At 28.8% G+C, this 25540-nt stretch overlaps 1 protein-coding gene across 1 annotated transcript in view; it reads right to left on the bottom strand.

The window, feature by feature from the left end:
* Positions 1-13500, bottom strand: part of LOC103574054 (adenylate kinase isoenzyme 5) — a 29131-nt gene extending 15631 nt beyond the window's left edge. The window contains exons 1-3 of the mRNA XM_053743169.1: positions 13479-13500; positions 3709-3876; positions 3402-3512 (exon numbers count right to left, since the gene is read on the bottom strand). Coding sequence (XP_053599144.1) covers positions 3402-3512; positions 3709-3876; positions 13479-13500 — 301 coding nt within the window. The remainder of the gene's footprint in view (positions 1-3401; positions 3513-3708; positions 3877-13478) is intronic.
* Positions 13501-25540: the final 12040 nt, after the last annotated feature.

A 25540-nucleotide genomic window follows, 5' to 3' on the forward strand; every position in this document is an offset into this window, starting at 1 on the left:
CTTGTTGGCCTTCAACTTTTCTGAAAATTTCAGATTATTTGATCGAATAGACTCGAAAATGTTTGCGAATTACAAAAAAAAAAAAAATTTTTTTTTTAGTTTTTAATTGATTTCTCAAAAACGACTTATACGATCAACTTTAAAATTTAATCAGCTCTAGTACTCAATAAAACGCGTCGATTGCCACCTCAAACATCAAAATCGATTGATTAGTTCAAAAGATATCGGCTTTGAAATGTTAAAAAAATAACATTTTATGTTATTTTTTCCGGATAAATCATAATATAACGTAACAAAATGTGCCTGATATCATACCAACTCATCTTTTTTATGGTTTCTTTTGATCATATAATGTCATCGAACTTGGTTTTTAGTTTAAATCATATTATCAACAAAAAAATCGATAAAACGTAGTTTTTAATATTTTTATCGGATATTTCATATTTCATTGTTTCTTACATGAGTCAAAATTTATTTAAATCTTGATTTTGATCCCCGACATTGATTTCTGCCTCAATACACTTATTTTACTGAACAAAATCAGGAACTAAATTTTAAAAACCGCTTCATTGATGATTTTCGATTCTTAAATTTTCAAACTTCAGCATAACAGGTAACTTGTTAGAGCTTGAAAAGATCATAAAAAAACAATTGTATGTGATAGCATATTCGAGCTCGAAGAGCTCGAAAATATATCTACACTAATGTTTTCGAGCTCTTTGAGGTCGAAAACAGCGGGAAGTTTTGGGTCTGGCCCGCAGGGTCAACCGACAGACCGATTTTTTTTATAGGAATAACGTGTTCAATAATATTTTTGGTTTTTATGTGATATGTTTATAAGTACTTACAATTTGATAATATTCTAATGACAAATTCATCGTTTGGTGATAAGTTGATTTGTAATTATCATTATATAAATTTATGTGTAATTTTTTAATAAGTCTATGAATATTTTGTGTTGCTCTATTAAAATAAGATTGTCATTTTTATTTAAGATTGTCATTTAATTTGTATTAGATTATAAGTCAACTGTAATTATAAGACAGCAATAACTTCCAAAATGTATGATTTCATCAAAATTTGACTCCAAATATTTGATTCAATTATACATGAATACATATGATTATATTTAACTGATTAAATAAGGCCAATGATTAGGTCTCATTAAATAATCATCGGCCATATATAATTATATAAACCTTATTTATAATTTGATATGATTATATATGATTAGACCTGGCCAATTTTCAGGTCCAATTATATATAAGTGGTTATATATAAATATATATGATTAGGCAAATACTTTATATAATTATATATGATTAGATCTGGCCAATTTTCAGATCTAATTATATATAAGTGTTTATATATGATTAGGCAAATTCATTTTTCCCGGGAATACGCACAGTAATTAATTAAAAAAATATCCAGCATTTTTTTTATTTATAAAACAATATTTAGTTGATTATATTTTGAATTTGTTACACTAGACAGTATACTGAAAGGTATTGTAAACAGAAAGTGGCGCTGTAGTAAAAAATCAGTGATTTTCACTCAAATATAAGATTTATTAACTATTAATAAATCTATATTTGAACCAAATAAATGCTCATTTCAGCCGAATAAGGCTAAAAAACTGTTTCAAATAAATACATTTATTAATATCAAATAAATACATCTTGTATTCAATAAACTATATCTTGATTGCCTTTCTTTTACTGCTGTTAATTGTGGTGTTATTATTTCTAGTTTAAGTGAGTTATCATTGTACCATAAGTGATATTAATAAGTTACTAGTTACTACAATTTGGTGTCAGAAGTGCTATAACCTTCGTGTGTGTAGTGTGAATTAAAAGATATAAAATAAAAAAAATATATATTTGTTAAAATATCGCGACGCGACGGGCGAGGCAAGGATTAAAAAAAAATGATTGCGTGAATTTTTTTAATATCACAAAAGACACAAACGATAATAAATTAAAAAACAAACAAATAAATAATTTAGTGATTAATTAAACGTGTTTCGTGAAACCATGTTTCTTAATTTGTGCTAAAGTGCGTGTGTGAACTCAAATTTAGTAACAAATCAAATAAGTTTTGTGAATATGTTTTACAATATTAAAGTGCATGTAGTAAAATGAATAAATTCGGTGATGAATTAAATAAGATTTGTGAAAATATTTTACTTAATCGGTGTTAAAGTGCGAGTACGAATAATTACGTGTGTGATAAAAATATAAAATAAAAATGATCGAAACATCAAACGATGGATGATCTTATTTAAAAAAAAAAAAAACAATTATTAACAGTAACTACAATTAGAATTAATAATATTATCATATTAATAATAATAATTATTATTATTATTATTATTATAAAATAGGTTGTAGGGGTCCAAAGTCGGATCTAATTTTTATTCCCTTCAAGTCCGACTTTGGACACCAAAGTGGTAAAAAATGGAAATTTGTACCACTTTGGGGTCCAAAGTCGGACTTAATTTAACATGGGAATAGAATCTACTTTAAGCCCCCAAGTCCGAAATAAGAACTACCTCAGGAGGCTCAAAGTCAGCTTTAAATTTCGACTCGGGATAGCATTTCAAACGAGAATGATTTCTTCACATAGAAATAAGTTCCATTGACATGATAATCTTTCTTATATGTAGCATAAAAAAATTATTTCCATGTGAACATTTCTTGCGTCACAATGCTTATATGGTAATTATTGCCACAATACATTGTAATAATTAATATTCTTTCTTCTTCGCATGATATATTATGTATTATAATTTCACTTACTTTATTAATGAATACTCAATTAGAGAGGCTAAAAAATTAAAAAAATAAAGCGAATAATTGACACTTTATTATGCAAATAAATGAAATTTAATTTTTCAAATTATCAAAAAAGAGTGAGAATAAAGAAATTTTTTCGAATTCTAATGTCTTCGTTAATTTTCAATGGAAAAAATATAAGCGGAACTAGAAATACTACATTTGATAATAAAATGCAACAAAATTTTTTCAACGAAATTAATATCACATTGACATATACTATTTCTTTGAGCACGTGCATGCTCTTGTATACGTGACAATGTCGGGCAATGTATCCTGTCACGGACAATCGACCGCCAAGTTATCGATTTTCACGCAACGCTCGCGGTCTAGGGTATAAGTCTTCATTTTATCATATTACGTAATGTAAAAAAATGATAGACAAATTATTTTTTTTTTTAATAAGGAATAATAAAAAAATAAACTGTTTCGCAAAAAGTAAAAATATTAAATCCATCTTACATTTAAAGATAAATTAATTTAATAAATAAATAAACATTATATATGTTTAAATTTGAATTTAAAAATAAATTAATTTCTGTAAGAAATGATTATTGAAAATAATACCGTTTCCAATCGCGTATTGTTGCAATAGATCGGTCATATTGATATGCGTTATCCCTTTTTTTTCTTGAATTAAATTATCACAATGTGTCACCTTCCCACTCCCTGGGCCACCTGAAAATTTATTTTTGAATACATAATAATAATTATGGATTTTGGCTTTTTTATATACATCTTAAACATGAAAATAATAATAATCCTTTTAATCCGAATAAAAAATAATAAAGTATTCATTAGCAAAATCGATAGTGTAGTAGTATTTAATAATATAATTTCAATAAAAATGGATAAACTTTTTTTTTAAACGAACCAAGTACAAAAATGACTGGAACTGTAGGTGGTTCAAATTTGACAGGACCAATATTCTGAGTAGGGAACCGTCCATTCGGTGGTGTTGACAGAAGTCCTGCTTCACCCCGCCATTTTCCAACACTTTGAGCATTGCTGTCTTCGAACACCTGCGATCCATTTTGTTGATCTAAGGTCACAAAAAGTTGAAGCAATTTTATTTTAAAAGAAATATGATGAAACTTAATTGCAGTGATACTTGTTTTTCAATTAAAGATATTATAATTCCCCTGACGGTTTTTAATCAGCCTGGAAACACCCTGGGAGTGGAAACACGGTGGAATCACGATGGATCAAGGGTGGTTACAGGGTGGGTTTGTGCCATTTTATCACCGTGTATACACGGTGATAAAATGGTGTTTCCACGATGGTAACACGGTGTACTCACCCTGATTCCACGGTGTATTTACCGAGATTCCACAGTGTATCCACGGTGATTACGCGGTGTACGTGGAATCACGGTGATAAAATGACAAAAACCCACCGTGTAACCGCCGTGGATCCACCGTGATTCCATCGTGTTTCCGGGGTTTTTCCAGGGTGAATCAAAACCGCGAGGGTCAAGCTTTTTAAGATCACAATGTCTTAACATTGATTTAAATGAAAATTTTAATGAATGATAACTTTATTGTTTCGATTATTTAAACTGCTAACATGTTCGTAACTCGGAACATTTAATAGTAAAAATTATAGGGTAATTTTCCTATGAGTCGAAATGTTAGTTGAACTAGCAGCGTAAAAAATCGTAAGTGAATAGAAATTTTATTTCAATCTGAATTCACCCCACCACTCGGTGTTTCGAGGTTAAAAAAAATTACTCCGTGTACACGGAAAAGAAAAATTGTTACTGCAACAGGGCTTGGACCGGTACTAGACCTGTAGCAGCCCCAGAATTCCTGTTTTAGCTATAGGACTACAGTAGTCGTCTAACTGCAATAGCAAAATCCTGTGACTGCAACATGATTAGTCCTGTGCAGTACTATCCTGTAACAGCAACAAAACTAATCCTGTTGCAGCAATATGATAAATTTTGTTGCTGAAACAAAGCTGTCCGTTGCGGCTACAAGACTAGTCTTGTAGTTCCAATCAAGCGTAATAATGTGAATCATTGAACTTAAGTATTCTTCGTATAAAAAATAAATAGTAGATGAAAACGAGAGAATGGAGGACTTTAAAGATTCCATTAGTTTATTAATAATTGATTTTGTTTTACTCTGGATTTTTAATTAAAAAAAAATAATTAAATCACAAAAAATGTGAAAAATATTTGGTAAGGACGGACAGAATGGGACCAAGTGGCCAGTCCAAAAATTTGCTAAAATTTTTTTTCCAAAGTTGTTCTCAACAATTTTTAAAGCTATTTTTCAGATTTGAATTTATTTCTTTTACAGTCATTTTGAATCGTTTGGAGTAATTTATTTAGAATTTAGCTTTACTGCTACAATAAGATTGATCTTGTAGCTGCTATAAGAGACTACTTCTGTAGCTGCTACAGGGCAAGTCAGGAAAATACTACAGCACAGTCCTGCTGCTGCAATAGGAGTTGTTTTATGTCGGTAACAGGACTATGCTAAAAGACCTAATCTTTTTGCAGCGATGGCATTGTTTTTTAGGTAGGGAGTTTTTATTTCACTGCCCATACAAAGAAAAAGAATCAACCCATTACTGGGTCGTGAATGGCTGCCAATTTTCAAGTATACCAAGTGGAAACACCTGTATGTTAACGTCGGCCATAAATTCCTTTACCATTTCATAGAATTGGTAATCCTATTTATTGTATACTCTTAAATTGTTTTCTAATAAACAACGACGTACATTGTCTGCAAATTCTTGAAGTCGAGTTGTAAAGGTTGTAAAATCAAAGATTGCTATGTTCGAGATACAGAGATCCAATTTATTGTTTACTAATGTTGAGGGAATGAATGTTCCTGTAGAAGTAATTCCTAAAATTTGTCTTGTACTGTAAAGAGTTTGAATTTTTTGTTACCTGGCTAGTTGTTTTTTGTCATATAAATTTACTGTCATCCTTTAGATTCTTATTTTAACTTACTAGACTTAATAATGACTACTTATAAATACCACGGATATTTGAACACATTTGACGTGGGCGTTTGTGAGCAACAAATAAATTCGAATTTATTCTTTTGTCTCCTTTACATGAAAGACGTTAAAAATATCGAATGGACATAATCTATATAGAATGCACGCGATGTTTTACTTTATCATTTATTATTGACCCCCTGTTTACAAAATAAAAGCTACATGCTTAAAAATCGATTTTAAAAAATCTGAAACTACGTTAGTAAATATGAAGAAATGACCATTCTTATATTTTGATTGGTAAAAATTTGTAAAAATTAAAAGATTGAAAAAAAGAATTTGAATCTTTTTACAAATGTCAACATTTTAAGGTTTTAGAAAACTATTCTGTCTAATTTTGAAATAATGTCTGTATGGGTTTATATGTACATATATTTGTAAATATTCTACAGAAGGTGAGGCAAAACAAGACAGTAGGACAAGATGAGGCACAGTTGATTAAAAAAGATGAAAATTTTTGGAAAATTCAAAAGTGCACACCTCAAACGCTCGTAAAATATGTTGGGTAGTCGATTTACTTTTATTAATTACTGAACTACGATTTTTTTTTCTTTTGTTAAAAAAAAATTTTATTTGTTTAATTAACACGAAATATTTTTTGACAGTACGATACTGGCAATTCTTATTTAATTACTGAGAATGACATTAAGTAGCTAATAGCAAAAATAAAAATACAAATCATTTGAATTTCCCGCGTTTTTTCCATATAAATTACAATGGTAAATATTCAGTAAAATAACAGTCAGTAACAACAAAAAAGTAAAAGTAGGAAAGAAAAACATTCCCAACAAAAGTAGCTGTAGTATTCGTTTTTCTATGTAAAAATCCCGGTTTTAACATGAATGATTTATTATCAAAGAAACGAGAAGGACGATAATAGTGATTTCAGAGAAAAGAACCTTCTTTGAAATATTCTAAGGATTGTGAAAAAAAAATTAAGTCGTTTCATCAAATCGTTTTCGAGATATCCGTGCCACAGACTTTTTTTGGACTACAGATTAACTGACGTCTACATGAAAATTTTTTTATCCAAGTGTTTTTTTATAACAATACGTATCGGGCAACATAATGAAAGTATCAAGCTTGTTCATTAGTGCTTCTTCTTTATATTAACGTATTTTTTATAACGTATAAATGTGATATGAAAATAATATCAACAGTTTAATGTGAGGAAATCACGTGACCTTGACAAGTCCGTAATAAAGCAAAAAAAATCTGTAATACAAAATTATCAAATAATATACAGGTTGCATTCCTAATATATCATTATTATTATTATTATTATTATTATTATTATTATTATTATTATTATATTATGGTAATCATTACTATAACGGTATGGGATGATATTTCATAAACGTACTAGGAACGGTTACCATAAATTTCTCTCTGTGTATATTAACTCATAAGATATTTTTTTGTTACATACTGTCCATTTCATTTGATTACAATATCATTAACCAGAATTCAACCGTTTTAACTCCAAAAATACAATCTGTTTATCTTGCCCCAAAAGATATTATTTATCCATTGGCAATCTATTTTATATTGTATATTTTACAAAAATGCTACATGCATGATTGTTGAATTTATAATGAGAAATTAAAAGTGCATTATTTATTATTTTATCAAAGTATTAATAGAAATGTTATCGATCGCGAAAAAATATGTAATACTTAATCGAAATATTTTTTATTAAAAATTAATATTGAACAACTAATAAAAATAATTGAAGTATAAATAAATATATAATGACTAAAAAAAATTTTAGAAATTAATAAATTTTAATTTAATGGTTAAAGGAAACGTTATGCAGTAAAATATATAATGCATTATTTACAATTTTAGCACGTTCTCATTCTGTCTCACGCGAAGTCACTTATCTTTTACTCCAACACCGACTTATTTATTGCGCATATATCACTTCGCTTTTTTTCTCTTTTACTTTTTATCTGTCTTGCAATTTGCTCTTCAACCCCAGTGTTTATCTCTGAATTAATTCATATTTGTATCAGATTTACTACAGCCTAGCTATAGAAAATTCTATCGAAAAATTTACGAAAAATGTAATTACGAAAAATGACGGATCTTGTGTCCTTTTAGTTGACTCATACTGGCAGATTTAATATAAAAATTGCTTTTTGAATAATCAAATTTGCATCTTTTGTTTTTCATACGAAAAAAAATTTGTGCATATTTTTCACATTTTTATCAAAAGTTTCTTCATTACTTATTCGATTTTCAAACTTTCATTTGCCAGTATACACCATGTGACGTAGAGCATTAAAAGCTCCATTCGTTAAGCTTTCCCTTCGGGAATTCCAATCGGGAATATAGTATAGTGCCGGATAGCTCAACTGGTAGAGCACTCGGCGCGATACCGACATGGTCTGGGTTCGATTCCCACTTCGGGCTATTTATATTTTTCTCAATTTATCTATAAATTGTCTTATTGAGAAGGTTTGCATGTTTTAGGTTTCCACTATATTAAATTGGAACATAGTGGATATAAATATAGTGTGATAAGTATAGTTTATAAGTATAGTTTATAAGTATAGTTTAAATTAGTATTTTCATGATAGCCTGGGAACCATTCCTATACTATTATAGGAACTATTCAAATTGAATTATGGGAACCATTCTTATAATATTATGGAAATCGTTCGAATACTATCATGGGGACCATTCCTATAATGTTATGGGAATGGTTCCTATAATTTGTGGGTATCATTCCTATAATTACAGCGACTATTCCTATAATTATGGGAAACATTCCGATAATTACAGGAACTGCTTCCATAATTTATTGTCGTAATCCCTATGATAGTATAGGAAAAAATTTCACATAATTATGGGAACCGTTTCCATAATTTTCTTTCCGTGTATATAGAAAGCCCCATTCGTTAAGTGGATATAGATGTAATTTGCCTTAGACTACTTTTCTATTAAATACGCACAAAACCAAACTGCAGTAGTAAACTTCTCTTTAGTAGCCTGCAGTATCCAGGCAGGAAACTACGACGGGCCCAGGCTTGGCTCAGGCTTGGTTCAACTATGTTGAACTCTGGGCCAAGCTTGGAAGCCAGTCTTGTTCCAGCCTTGGTAGAAGTCTAGAATGATAACAGGGTGCCAAGCCTGGTTGCCAGCCCTGACTCATGCTTGCTTGCCAGACCTGGCCCAACCTTGGTTGTCAGACCTGACCCATGCTTGGTTGTGCGGCTTGGCCCATGCATCGATAAAACAAATAATTTTAATTAAAAAAAAAAGTTATTATTATTAAAGTACGAGAGTTTGTGATCATTAACGTTTAAACTATTTAAGTGAAGTAAATTGCGCGAAAAAAACTTGGTGAAAATTCTGCTGGGCTCTGGGCGCGAACTGCCGTCCTTCTGATTGCTGGTTTTGAACGCTGGCTACAGGACGAACCTACTAATGTTGAATTGAAACTTTTACATGTTCTACTTATTTATTTCACTACAACCACTCGGTTTTATGAAATATAAAGAGCAATTTAATTAATATTTTCGATTAAGAAAAAAAAATAATTTCGTATTATTTATAGTATAATTACATAATTTTTTAAAATAAAACTTATTAAATTTAATTGATTATTTATCAAGAACCCAGCTTAATTATCTTACTCTACAACCATTATTAAAAATAACATTTATTATAAAAATTCATGAGTTATTTTTTAATTAAAGTAATTTTTATAAGTAAATTTATAAAATGTCGGTTGTTGATTGCAAATAATAACGAACTAAAAAATGTATTAATTATTAGTTGTAAATAATTTTAATCGGAATGTTTAAATATTTATTCATTCAATCTTATTTTAATTCAAAACTAAATAATTATTAATTTAAAAACCATAATAATAAGTTGAGTGAATAATTAATAAAAAACTTGGATTAGCCAATTCTGGCCAAAGGATAGACAACTATAGGTATACCCGAACTTGTATAATCCTACCTTGGCCCAAGCTTGGGTCACCATTGAATGGCCAAAATAGGGAAACCCAGTCCTGGCCCAGACTCGGGTAATGATTGGAATGGCTAGGATTGAGTAACATTTCTTGACCTAAGCATAGGCCAATATAGACGTGCCAAAGCTAGGTTCCCCAGTGCTGAGCCAAGAAGGGCCCTTTGTTCAACTCTGGCAGCTCCTGTATGGATTATTTAGTCTAAGCCCGTGTAAGGTTTACCACTCAACGGCCAAGGCTAGGTCATTCAGTCTTGGTCTATGTTAGGGGTACCATTCAACGGCCATGGTTAGGTTACGCAAACTTGGCCCAAGTTAGGGTGACTCTAGGCTTGGCCAAAGCTAGGTTATTCAATCTTGGCCCATGTTAGGATTACCATCCAACGGCCGAAGTTAGGTTACACGAACTTGGCCCAAGTTAGGGTGACTCTAGGCTTGGCCGAGGCTAGGTTATTCAGTCTTAGCCCAAGCCTGGGTAATCATTGGAATGGCCAAGACTAATTATCCAGTTATGGCCCGGGCATGGGACAGTATAGGTTTGCCAAGATGGGTTTCCCAATAATGTCCCAGGCACCCACGTAAAAAAAAAGTTCGAAAAAGTTCGACAGTCGAACTTCGAAATTTGTTACAAAACCGAACTTTTTCTCGAACATTTGTAAGACAATACGAATAGCATTACAAACTAAAATCTTGGATGCCTTTAAAACTTTAAGAATAAAATGGACCGCCAAAATTTTTAGGTGGAAAAGTGGTGAGGGAGGCGGGGGGGGGGGCAAAATGGACCAATAGGGTAAAATAGATCCGCAGGGTCAAAATGGTACCCCCAAATTAACTCACTTAAGTTGAAACTAAGATGAAAAAAGTTGAAAAAAATTTAATTTAAATCGAAAAAGTCGAAATCTTATTGAAAAATCGTTGGCAAATCGATAACTTCAAAAGAAAATAAGGCGAAGTGAGCCTGAATCAAGTTTTATTTTTGACTCGGGAAATGTAAGATTCAATTGAATTCTAAAGTTGATTATATATTTTAGTACGGAGCGAATAATTAAAAAAAAAAAAAAATAGCATCCGTAATTTTTGAAAATTTAATTTTTTTGATAACTGATTAACTAGTTATTAAATCGATCTGAGCGTTAGCTTAAATTCGATAAATTTATTTAATTACCGCAAGAAAAATTTGAATTTCAGAGTTTTTTCAAGAAATAATGGTGAGGGGGCAAGACGGTCCTGTATTTTATGAATTTTTAGTAAAAAGTTATGAAAAAAGAACTAAACTCTGTAAAGTCATGCTTGTTATGGACCAAATGGACTATCAATGCAAATTTTCTGACCAGAATAAATTAGACCCATGATGAAAATTTGAAACATGAATTTCTGCGTATTTTTTTGGTGCAAGTATGGTGAAAAAATTTGTTTACCTTACCTGTACCGAAAGTTTACATTCCTGATCTGTTTATAAGAAAGAAAGTCGTTCTTTTCTTTTATGGGAAAACAAATGATAAAAGATAGTATATACGCCATTCTTCCAACAATCAGAAGCAAAATTTCAAACCTTCAGGTACAGATCTGGCAAAAAATAGTTTGCAAACCACGGAGAATAGTATGACGTCTAATCCGCGTAATTGCCCTATTGTGATTTTTTATCTGTAGATATCATTCGTCTAAAAGTATTATTAATGATTATTAATAATAATGAATAATCATGATTATTCATTATTCTATAACATAAAAGATAAAATATGACAATCAATGCGTTGACCCTGTAAGCATTCTTTTAAATTTAAAATACTGACCATTCACTATTTCAAATAGCAATATACTTTTCACCGACAATAAGTAGTTATTTCCTGCCAAATAGTGAATTTCACTAATTCGTTTTCAAAGAGCGAGCCCTGGTTGAAGAAATGACTTGATTTTATTAGGGTAATTTTAAAAATTTAAAATAAAGCAAACTTAGCAAGGCAAAAGCAAGTTAAGTTCAAGTTTTGTTTTTTGAATAAATGAAAAACATATTTTAAAATAAGAAAAAACATTTGGTTTTAACTTGCTTTTGAGTAAGTTGTCTTATTTAGTACCGATTTACGCCAACTAAGTCAAATTCAAGTCAAACTTGACTTGAATTTGACTTAAATTTATAAGCCAAAAAAGTCATAATATAGTTAAAAAAAGTAAGTGTAGCCAAAATAAAATTAACTGAGTTAAATGCAAGTCAAAAAAATTATAGCAGTTAACATCAAATTAATCAAGTCAAAAAAAAATCAAAATCAAGATATTTTTTGATCCAGGAGCTTTTTATATTTTCCGCTATAGCTGCGTGAATAATAAGTATGGAGAGTTCATTGGAAGTATACTTTTTGAGCTTAAGATAGAGAAAAGCAGAACGAGCCAAGTTTCAAATTTTTTTAGTAGATTTCATAGAAATCTAACTATTGTATTTGTCCTCGTAATGGAATTATCGAAAAATTTTGCTACCTCTTAACTCAGCTCGACAAGCTGAGTCAGAAAATACATTTGGTTCCAAAGTTTATATATATATATATATATATATATATATATATATATATATATATATAACATAACGCACGGTTCTCCAACGATAGCGTCTACAATTCTACACCGATCTCAATGAAACTTAGTATACTTATTCTATGGATCATTACCTTGGATCAGTTCGAAGATAAGCCAATTCGGCCAATAAGTTTAGAAGTTATGTTTAATTTAAATTTTGTAAAATTTTCAAAAAAAAATTTATTTACTGATTTAACTGGATGTAACTTTTAAACGGAAAGAGATAGCTCATTTTAGTTTGTTATATGTGAAAGCTCGTTCGATTGTCTTCAATTTTCAAAATTGATCTGAAAGTTCTTCAAATAAGCTTTTATTTTCATGCCTATTTATGTGCCTAGATCAATGAAATTTCTTATCTTACCACTCATTAAATGAAATTTTGTTATTGCATTGGTTCTCCTACTTTCAATACAATTTATAGAAATCTAACTACTGTATTCTTTAGGAAATTTATAAAACTGATTGAATTTATATTATTACTGTGTAACACTTATAAAATCCTAATCTTTCAATTCAAGTGTCTATATTCAATTTTGTTTTATATACAGTGTATATTACTGATTTCAAGTATGACCCTTAGTTCTATCATAATTGAAATTTCAACCTAAATTATTCTATTTAGTTTCGTATTCACTATTAATTCTATAGTAAAGAACACAGAATACTTTTTCGTAGATAATTTTCTTTTCTTTAACTTCAATTTTCGCGATTCAACTTATCATTCCAATAATTTTTTCAATTTTTTAATTTCAATTCTTAAATTTTATTGCATTAACTTAAAACTTTTTGTTGTATAACCTTGAGAATATTCGAGAATGTTAAGAAAAAAAAAAATTTATTTTGTTATTAATGTTTATTTGAAAGGATGAAATAATCAAATAATGAGAAATCTACTTCCATTTCGGCTGCCGAATGGCCTTTTTTATTCATATTTCGGTATGATTATTTTTATCACAAAAAAAAAAAAAGAATAAATTTCAACACTATAATGTAAAACAGTCTTTGAAGCCACAATTTGTAATAAATTTATCTGTTGTAAAAAATTGAATGGCACAAATATGTGAAAATAATTTAGTTACTAACCAGTGTCCAAGCAGATGCCCATAGTAAGTTCCTCCAATAATGGCTGAATTTTGTAAAGGCCATTTAATTCACATGGTTAATAATTTCACCCACTCTCGTTTATTCAAAACGTTAACTTCACAAGCGATTTATTAAATAATCATATATTTTTTCTAAAACTTCTATGTTAATTTTTCACTTTTTTGTTTTATGGTTTTTTAATTTTTTTTTCGTTTTAAATTAATCAACGTGAATAATTTTATTTTTAAAATTTATTTATAAAATAGTGGCGTTAGCCATGATATTTGAGTCTTTTTGATGCAATAGGATACTCAATGTTAATAGATGAATAAACGACTTTGCAATTACTTCGAAAAATTTTATTAACTAATTTTTTTAACACTAAAGTAAGAATTATGATTATCCACATGTGCAAACTTGAGGTTGACCTACCCAGGTCTTTCAACCGATAGCACTCACTTTTCTATGACCTTAAACATTTAATAACAGTTTGAAATTAAATATTCAACCACCCATTTACTAATTTTGATTATATTACTTTATGAAGTGTATTTGTTTTGTTCATATATCAAGTTTATTATTTTGAACGTGAAAACAGTTCATGTTTAAAATTTATATCTATACAAAAAAGACGAGAAACTGAATTGAAATTCTCGATAAAACCAAAATATATAATGTAAAAAAGTATTATTGCAATTAAAAAACTAAATATTTTACGTTAGTATATTTTATAAATGTATTTTCTGGAACACAAATCATAAAAAGATATGACAATAAGTTAAATAGACTTAAAATTGTAATGACCAACAATATGACATCTCACATATAACACACATATACAATGTGACACTAGTTTTTATTGGATATTTGAAAATGATTTCCGTAAACCTCTAAGTACGTTACTTCAATCGGCTTTTATCAATTGCACTGACGACTGAGTGTTGACTGACAGTCGAGGGTGGATACCCTTCCGACCATACATGTGGTCACTATGGTTACTATTATACTGCGCTTGCGCATTTAGCATCAACCTTATATTTGCATATATATCTTCATAATTGTATCGTTTATTTAGATTCACATAGATTTATTGCAAAATTATGATATTACAGTAAAAATAAAAACAATATCGATCTTTCTAGTTTAGGTATACTTTAATTTTATTGTCATTATATTTTATGTACAATATGATGTCAAAATTTTACATATCAAAGCAAAAATGAAATTGAAAAATGATGACAATATTCAATTCTTTTAATATTAAGCAGTTATTTCATAAAAAATATTTAAAAAAAAACATTTTTCGATAATTTGATAGTAATAAAATAATCCCGAATGGAAATTTGAATCGCAGATTGAACCTACTAGACATTCAAAACCCCAACTAGAAATTTCAGTTCGTTTTTTATTAGCTCCGGATTAGGCATACCAAATTCCAAGTTCACGCCAAATGAGGCAACCGCGTAAGGCTCGCATTACAAAAATAACGCACCTGAACTTCTGCATAATTACACAGAAAAAAAGGATATCTTGGCGTAAGAAATTTTTTCTTACCACAAGAATATTTTTTGGAATTTTGAATGAAAACGAAAATTTTTTTGGTTCAAGAACAATATTTTCTTAAATTTAGTCATCTTGACATAAGATTTTTTTTTTTTAGTCAACCGATATAATATATGTTTCTTGAAGTAAGAAATATTTTCTTGAAGTGAGAAAAATAAATATTTTGCCCCGATATATAATCAATTGTCCGAAAAGTAAAATATTCTTTTTTGAAGAATAATTTATTTTGAATCGAGATGATTTGTGACTCGAGTCAAGAAATAAAAATATTCGACTCAATGGTAAGAAATATCTTGGCTTAAGTATTTGTTGGGTTGCGGCAAGTAAGCGTAGACGTTTGAACCAACAGCAACTGCGCTCACGGCTCAACGAAAAAATTCTCTTGGGAAAGTTAACTGTACTATACTAAAGTGACGGTTGTGTAGACGCTACATTGTACAGTGTGCTTACCGGATATGGGTAAAGTGAACGAATGATCGGAAAATGGTCGGGTAGCACAACTGGTAAAGCTCTCGCGTGATGCCGAATCGGTCTGGGTTCGATTCCTACCATGAGCAAGTAATTTATTGTTCTCAATTTGTTCATAAGCCCATTTAATCGAGAGAGTTTATTCCGTATCCCCTCTCTACTACTGTATAGTGATGTTCTGAATATACGCATACACTTTCCTGCTTGACAACATTTAATATTTATATTAGGTTAAATTTACTGAAAAATATATTTTTTCAAGTAGAGTCATTTATTTTCTTGAATCGAGACTACTTTTTTTTTTAAGTCAAGAAAAAAAATCATCAATGGGAGAATTTTATGTTTTCCGTTAAGTAAATATTTGCATGATTCAAGAAGAGTTATTTTATTAAGTTAAGATTATAATTTATTCAAATTAAAATTAAAATTTTCTCATTCCAATAGACCGTTGTCTTGAGTCGATAATGTAGTTTTCTCAAACTGAAAGTAAATGTTCTTCTGCCACGTAAAAAAAGTTCTTGGTTTAAGATGTTGATATATATTGTGACAATGCACTATCCTCACCAACCAAAAGACAGAAAAGTATCTTGTTTTGATAGTTTTTTTTACTTGAATAGAAATAAAATAAATTTGACTTAAAATAAATATTCTTTAACTAAGATTATTTAACTTGAATTAAAATTTAATTATTATTGATATCATATTTTTATAATATTAGTCGTAAATATTATTAAAATTGAATGACTGTTTTCAAAATCGCGCTCAGCCGGGCATTTCTTACTTTAACGTTCATTCGTTAGATTCAATTTAAGTTTCGTCAAATTTGTTAAGAATTGTTATAACTATATCTTATCAAATACATTTTTAAAATTCATGAAATTTTATGTTACGAAAGAATAAAATAATAGAATTTTAAAATTATTTTCCAAATTAATAAATTGATCATATTTTAATTGATATTGTCTTTGAGCGACTATAGGACCATGTGTTGTTTGAGTAATGGTACATCGCAACTTTTAGTAAGCGACTATGAGTACACTCAAGGACCTTATTTAAAAAATTAATAATAATTAATTATCCACGTTGTTCTTCAAACTAAAATTTTATTCTAATACTTAAAACTATAAAAAATAACTATAAAAAAAAATATAGTTTTGCATTCTACTTATTAATTTATATTGAGTGATTCAATCTCACACCAATGAAAAGTGAGCGGGTATAAGGGCTTTTACCTTATTTATAATTTACAAAAATCTAAAGATCCATTTTTTTTTAATTTCAAATTCATTTTAATAAATTATAATAAAAAAAAAAAAAATTAAAGAAAGGACGTTTGTTACATAAATCACAATTGTAAACATATTAATCAAGTAGTTTTATGGTATGGTACCAACGGAGTAAAGAGATAACATTGTTGTTTCCTTCTGCTAGTTCTTTCTTCATCATGACAAGTCGTTGTATTGAGATTATTATTCCAATTCTTTAGATAAGTCATGAAGATTTTTATTTATATTTAAATAAATTGAAAAAAATACTCCAGAATCAATTTTCATTTTCATTTAAATTCGGCTGATTAACTAAGTATGAAGTTTAACATCACATCAGTTTATTATGCATTACTCTCAAATGTAAAGAACCTTGAAGAGATTTGAGCGAACCCAGTTTATAACAAACCACTTTTATTGAAACTACAGCTAAATCTGACTCTTTTTCATCTGTAAATAATAATGAAGAATGTCAATTGATAAAAAGCATCAGTTCATTATCGATGGAACTTAATGAAAATAATAATAATGATACTTCTGATACTGCCGGTAACATTAAATTAATAAATAATATTTATCAATACATTGATTCAAGTCAAGTTTCTTCCACTAAAATTGCCAACGATGATCATTTATCGCCAGAGTTAATTCACTATTATATCCGTGATCAATTATTGCCAAAATAAGACATCAGCTGTGTTATCATTTTTAAAGGAATAAAATTCGGTAAAAATGAAACATTTCGTGATTATGCCTACTGCAAACAGCCTGAATGTCACATAAAATATAAGCTTCTCGGACATATGGCTGGCTTAAAAACAATTATTCACGTTTATTCAACTAAGAGTTCAGAAAACCTTGCATTGCCTCTTTCTTACCATTTGCGAGGTATCTGGCGAGCTAAAACTCAACGTTGCTTAAGGTACACCAAACCAAGTACTTTTCATATAGAGTCAGTAAATGATATGGATCAAAATCTAGCTGAAAAATTTAACAATTATAAATTTGCACATTCACGAAAAGTTTTAAGTACCGCAAAAACTGAGTACAAAACCCAAAATGATTGTCACTCTGATGATATTGCGATTAAGTCCACCAAATCAGACCATCCCTGCATCCGCCAGTTTACATCACCTTTCACTGTATACTTGGGAACAATAAAGCAAATACAACTTTCGAAGATTCATAAAAATTTAACTATCTACTTCAATGCTACTGGTTCTGTCGTCAAGAAGCCATACGCAGAATCAAAAAGAATATATTATTACGCTGGCGTAGTTAACATTCAGAATAAAATATATTCCGTATTAGAGTTAATAACAAATAACCATACAGTTCTCTCAATATCTGCTTGTTTAAAATATTTTAAAGATTTCGGACCGAGAATAAGGTTCCCTGGCTTTGTTTTGGAGCAGCAATTACTGGTTGGTGATGGGCAAGCATCAATGCCATACTGAATGGTTAGAACAACTTAACCGTTAGTGGGTATTTAAAATTGACATACGATGTTATATTTTCAAATAAAGCCCTCCCGACAGATATAATACCTTTCGTTACTTGCTACTCTCACTTCATGAAAAGGATTTCTCGACGACTGAAGGCTAAAGGTGTGAAAAAACATTGATTAAAATTATTTTTTATTCAAAGCTTCCCACAGAAGAAGAAAAACCAGAAGATGAGAAGAAAAAAACTTATGCCATACTTCCATCGGGTCCTTTTTATTTAAATTTTTTAATTATTAAAAAGAATATTGAAACAATGAGATTAAATTCTGACACTAGTTATATATATATATATATATATATATATATATATATATATATATATATATATCAACACCTGCAGCAAATCATTTTTTAGAAAAATTGATACCAGTTCTTCTTTTCTGGTCTGTTTTAATTTCTAAGAAACATCATTGCAACAGTACAGTTGAAAATCATTTCAAAAATACCAAAATTGAAGATCCAGGCAAAATGAAAGCTGGTCAATTTATAGACAATTGATTTAATTCTCTTAACGCTGCATATATTCAATTGAATCTCGAAGAACCTGTAATAATTAAAAGAAAACGATTGAAGCTTGTTAATGAATCGGATAACTTATTGTCGGAGGAAAGCCGGAAACCAAACCTGGAAGTAAAAGCAAAAAGAAGTACATATTATAAATCAAAAAATATCTAACAAGCTCTTCATAACAGTACCAATTCCTTGGTTCAATTAAATGCTAATTTCACAGTGAAAAATACAAACTATTGTTATGCTCCTACTGCACCCCGAATTTACTTTGTTGCATTTACAAAAAATGTCAACGACGATACGCAGTTTGTTAAATTATTTGGTGAAGATTATAATTTGCTGTATAATAATAGTTGGATTACAAGTTGTTTGATCGATTATTGTGCGCATTGGGTTATTTCAGAGTCACCTTCATATGCAACAACTGCTTACGTTTCCTGTGAATTAAGTAAAGCTATTTTGATAAATAAGTGTGAAGACGTTGGACACCAGTTTTTTGGTGAATTTTACATTTTCCATTTTTAAATTTTCAATATCATGACATATAACCAAGATATGCTTGGTCAAATATTTTATTTGTCAGCTGTCTGCTAACTTTTTAGTTATATTTTGTTTTACTAAATTAAAAAAAAAAAATTTTTTTCTTTTACCGTTTAAAATTATTTTTGCAGAGCAACTTATCATCAGATGTTCTAAGTTAATGTTACTTTAATTTTCAATCGAATTAGAAATTTTTAATTTAAGGAAAACACGCAACTTATTAACGACCGCTGTTGTGGGATTCGAACCCGGAACCTTACGCACGAAAAACCGACGCTTTAACTTCTACACTATACACTACCGATTGTGGCTCCTAAATTTAGTTATGGTATTGCATCTTCGGAAGACTGGGCCTTGTCTAGCATCTTTTGATATATTCGTATAAATCATGCAATATCCATCCAGTTCGGAACTCGCGATCACAAGAGTAGTGCGGATTAAATTAGAAATTGAATAACCTTCTGTGCAAGTGTGAATCTAAATTCTTAAATCCAGTAAAAGTGAATTGTGAACAATCCGGTGCTGTCTAAAAAGGCTAAATATAACGTGATCACCTCCATTTAACGCTAATCAAAAAGAATTCAACTCATCATGGGGTGTCCAACTGATTGTCTAGTCAACACCAAGCTACAACAGTCATCAGTTGTTGTATTGTAACTACAAGCATATTTGAGATTCAATAAATATCAACTGTTTCAGTAAGTCTTGACATTTTTATTCTAATATTAAGAAATTTATACACATTCCTGACCCCACCATGCTCGGCACCAACTAACGTGGTCCCCGGAACCCGAATAAAGGGCTTAAATGTCTTGACTCGGAATTAAGAGACTGTCGTATGTTATGTCTGTCTGGACGTAACACAGTGTCCTAAACGAAGCGCATGAAAGACTGTCACTTTTTTAAAAAGATTTTTTAACCCACCAAGGCCTACCATACTTTTAATCTGTAACGTTGAACGAGCTCAATTCTTTAGCATGATATTATTGTAACAATAATAGCTGCGTTCTAAGTAGATACAGATATTCCCAACTGATCGTGAGCGTTCAAGTGGTTATGCTTCACAGTTGAAAATTTTGTGTTCTTATGTATAAAAATTCAATGGTTAAATATTTTGTGTCAATTATTTGACACCATCAAGTATAAATTTAACTAAAGTTGAATGTGTCATCTGATCTCAACAAGTTTTAAACCTGTATTATTGTTTTACTCAGGTATAATGTGTTAAATTAACACAAAAAATTGAGTGGACCGTTTGGAACATGCACTGAGAAAAAAAAATACTTTTATTAAAAACATTTACTTGATACAAGAACATATATTCTTGGATAATTTTCAAGAATATATAATTTTGTTTCAAGAATTCGTAGAATTAAAGAAAATAATTTTTATTTAATTCAAGTAAAGCTATTCTTTTGTTTACTCATAATATAATATCAAATTCATATAATAACAAAAATAAATTTGATGCTCTTTTCTCAAGAAATTGATAATTCATAATAATAAAATAAATATTTCGAACGGATTTCTTGAGCCAAAAAATTCTTTTTTGGAAAATAGTACTTTTTTTTCTCAGTGTGTGATTTGTGTTAAATTTACCATAAATTTTTCAACTATGTTCGTATTCATTAGGTCCTAGTTTCGAACCTCGGCGTCAGAAGATTATTTTTCAGCAGTTTTTTTTCAAAATCTTGGGCAGTTTCCGTTTTCCAATACATCGTACATATTTATTGTTCACATTAAATAATTAGTTAATCATATACTTATAAGTAAAAAATTCTAATAATTCAATTTTAATTACGAATTAATGAGTGCTATTCTATTTGAACGCCTACTTGTATAACTTTAACTATTAGTATTGATATTGCAGATTTTATTATTTTTTAATCTCACAATGAAACATTTATTATACAAAAAAATTATTTGTGGAATTTTTAATTTCAAATTTTCTTCGATTATGATGGCAATTTCTAATTAGTGGCCCCCTTTTCCCTTCTATTTCTTTACTAATTGTACGCGATCCGATGAGAGTCTATTTCACTCCTATAAATTTAGGCTCTGAAGGCTTATTTTACCTTTTAAAAAAGATGATTTAAACCTAAACTTGGTAAAAGTGGACAAAGTTAAATCACCTTTTTGGATTTTCATATTCTCAAAAGATGATTTAAACCTCCTCATCCTCATGTCGGATTTGGAGGCTTAAATCACCTTTTTAATTTTGACTCGGAAGTTCACGGTATACTACTAATAAGTTAAATATAAATTTATCAAGATCCAATAAAAAAAAGTGCAACAAGTCCCTACTGGGAATATACACCGAAATCCAGATAAAGTGATTTTCAAGAAAAAACAACATAATTTAATGACATAAATGTTAAAAAATTTTATTAGGTTTTACTTAAAAAAAATTAAACGTAGGATACTTTCGTAGTAAAATCAATGATATGAATTAATAATTATTATTTTTAAACGAGGAAGCAAACTCACTTTTTGCTCACGTCAAGTGCAAACCTGTTACATGTACTTTTTTTCAATTCTGCCAAAATAATACGAGTTTGTCATTAATCAAAGTATTTATCCAACTACTCATGTTTAAGTTTTACTTAAATTCGCTTAGAATTAAGGAGGTTGTAATGATACGGCTTCTATTGATAAATCTGTAGAGAACTTTTCGATGGAAATTTCTAGCTTAATTTTATTGATTGCATATCAATGCTTTGACAAAAAAACTTATATTTTTTTGTTTCATAATCCACTTGACAATAATTTTATAAGGAAATGAAGTTTCCTATGCGATCGTAAAAATAAAAAAAATGTAATTGTAACTTTTTTTATTCTGAGAACTCATAACGTACAAGCTAACTTTATTTTTTGACTCGAAAAGTTAAAAAATTTACCTTTCACTAGCAAAATTCTTGAGCTACAAAATTCCAAAAACTTAAATTTATATCGATACTGCCATTCTAATACGTCGTATACCACATATGGGAAATTTTTCAGGAGACGATAAAACCATTTCACGGTCGGCAAAGAAAAATTACTTGTATTATATTTACATTGGTATAGCCTACAAATTTATTTTCACGTTTTCATAAAACGCAGGCATTTGTAGTGAATAAATAATTTTGAATTATATGCTGTAAGAAGAGTCAAAAATTATACATCAACTTCTTACTCATGTCGTTAATTGCTTTCTTAAAATTAACTGAAAATTAAAAATGTTGAGCGTGACTAAACCCTTACGAATGTGGGATACGACAGCTTAGAATATTTACTTAAAAATACTAAATAAACAATTTGTTCTCTAAAATTTTTACATAAGTTGCTCATTGTTACAATGATTTCATTTTTCATAAAAAGTGAAAATGTTAAATTTTGTGGAATACGACGTATTAGGATGGCAGTATCGATATATAGTCTTTTAAACTCAACAAGGTCGTAAACTCTGAGAAGTTCTAGGATGGGACCAAAAAATTAATCAATTCCTACATTTTTTATAACATCAACTATAGTAATAAATATTTTTTCAATTTATAATTATATTACTACTTAATGAATTAAAACTGATTATTTTTTAAAGAGTATCATATTATAAGTAAAGTATGTCGAGGTGGTGTCAAACTTTATTGAGTTCAAGTAAGTGGTCGTTGTCAATACCATTTTTACTACCTTATTATTACGTCTAGAAACGACATGCTTATGTTAGCGATTGAGGGTTAATATTAAAAGTTTATAACATTTATACATGCGTGTAGAGTTATATAAATGGGAACTCGATATTTAAATATTTAAACAAAGTGACAAGCCAATGTACAAGTAGTTTCTCTATCTCAGCTAATACTGTTCTATCGACAGAATTTTAAGTTGTTAAGAATTATTTTTTCGCGTCTTAATGTCTGTATATATCATACATAATGTATACATTATATAGAAGATTTACTATAGACATTAAGAGAAAAATAGACAAGAAGTAAAATCGATTAATGTAAAAGCTTCTATCATTTTATAATTTACCCCAAGGTATACGCCTATGTTGCATAATTAAATTTAAAGAAAATTATATTAACTACATTTTATCACGCAAATGATTGGAAGTAAAATGTTTAATATTAAGTAATAAATCATCGATTTAGCATTACTGCATATTTTATTATTAATTTGACATCATAAATTATGATTACCCCTTACATACTTACATTGACCGTCTCACTTTACATACCTGGATCATTAAAATTTTATTTGTCAAAAATTTTCAAAAAAATCTAAAAAAAATTACTTCTGCCACGAAAAAAAACACAGCTCAAAATTAGCTAATAATTATAGTCGTCAAATGAAAATTACATTCCGAAGAGAAATTTACAATCTAAATCAAAAACTACTATTATTAATGAAAGGTTCCATTTTCTTGTTGATTCTTACAATCAGTATTGTATATTTTACGATTTATAAAAATTATAATGCAGTTGAGTAAAAATCGAATAAAGAATGGTAATAATCCGTAATTATTTTACAACGATTATTCTGGAAATAACAATATTCAGAAATCTCTTTGATAACATTACAATTTCTAAGTTAAAAAACTTTGCAAGAGTAGAAGTGGATTACAATTCATTAAGAATAAATTACTATAAAAGTTATATTCATTTTTATCTATTCTATAGAATTCAGTAGATAAAATAAAAAATATTAGTAAGGTAAATGTCCCAATACTGGAACGACGAAGGGTATATGACTGAATTTTATCGTTTTAAAAATATTCCAATAAATTATAAACCAAAATAATTGATTACATCATATAGAATAGACATTTACCAATTCAAAAATAATCAAATTAGTTCATTTTTCTTAAATTTAATATAAAAAAAACATTTTTTCTATGACACCCAAAAGACTCAATACCGGAACGCTGAAATAGCCTTGTCCCAATACGGGAATTCGGTTGTCCTAATACCGGAACAGTAAATAAAATAAGTTATTTTTTGCATTTATTCATGGTGAAAATATTAATAATTATTAAATAATATTAATGTAAAACGAGTATGAATGTAGCAGACATCAGAGAACTTTAAAATTATGAATAAATAAAATAAATAATTAAAAAAATAATATTTACAAAAAAAAGCACTCTATTAATTTCAAAATTTTTTGAATTTGCATTTTTTTAAATTTTATATTATTAATTATTTGCTCGATTTATTAATAATTTTAAATTTGTCTGATGTCTGCTATATTACACCCATATTGTAAAATGTATTTAAAATTTAAAAATGATTGAATATTCAATGAAAATAAATATTTTGAACTAAAGAATAGAAACAAAATAATTCAGTTGAGGTTATACTAGAAAAATAATTAAAAAAAAAAAAAAAAACTAAAAACAAAAATTTATTTTTTATGATTTAAATTAGAGTTTATCTATACTTAATCTATTTTTTATAACAATCATACATACTGCATTAAATATTAGGACTCCAGTAATAATTAATATTGTAATTGATTTAGCCAGTCAATAAAACTCACCGTTAATGTCTATCGATAACATTAATATGATTGGCTGTTCCGGTACTGGGCACGGGTTCATTTTGGTTTACCAATAGACGAACAGTAAAATTAATATAATAATACTATTTTTTTCATATTTTTAATATGTTTTCTTGAATTTTATGTCATTCAAGATGCATATACAAAAAAAAAAATTATTGAAAAGTAATTCTATGCGTTTTCTATAAGCTTAAGACCATTGACTGATTTCTTAGCAAAACCATTAAGAGACATGAAAAAGTCATGAATCCGAGACTATTGCTCTAATTAACATTTTTTTTCCTATTTTAAATATTTTCTAAAATCTATTTTATACCTTATTTTTTAACTGAAAAATTAAGGTTTCAAATAAAGAAAGTTTTATTTAGTTTCATCGCGTACGAGTTGAAATATAATATAATGATTATCAAATCGTTCCGGTATTGGGTCTCGTTCCGGTATTGGGACATTTACCTTATAGAGTAGATAATTATTCTTACTTGGAAATAACAGAAAAGTCACACGTGACTCAAGTTATGTTTATATGAATTTCGAAAAATGATTCATTTATATTCTGATTAGTACGATTTGAAACATTATTAAATTTACTTCATAACATTTTAGAAATATTACTGAAAGCATTGTAAACAGGACTCGAGTCTTCTAAAAATTATAATATCAAATAAAATTT

The sequence above is a fragment of the Microplitis demolitor genome, chromosome 2, assembly GCF_026212275.2.
Source record: "Microplitis demolitor isolate Queensland-Clemson2020A chromosome 2, iyMicDemo2.1a, whole genome shotgun sequence".
NCBI classification, from domain to species: Eukaryota; Metazoa; Arthropoda; class Insecta; order Hymenoptera; family Braconidae; genus Microplitis; species Microplitis demolitor.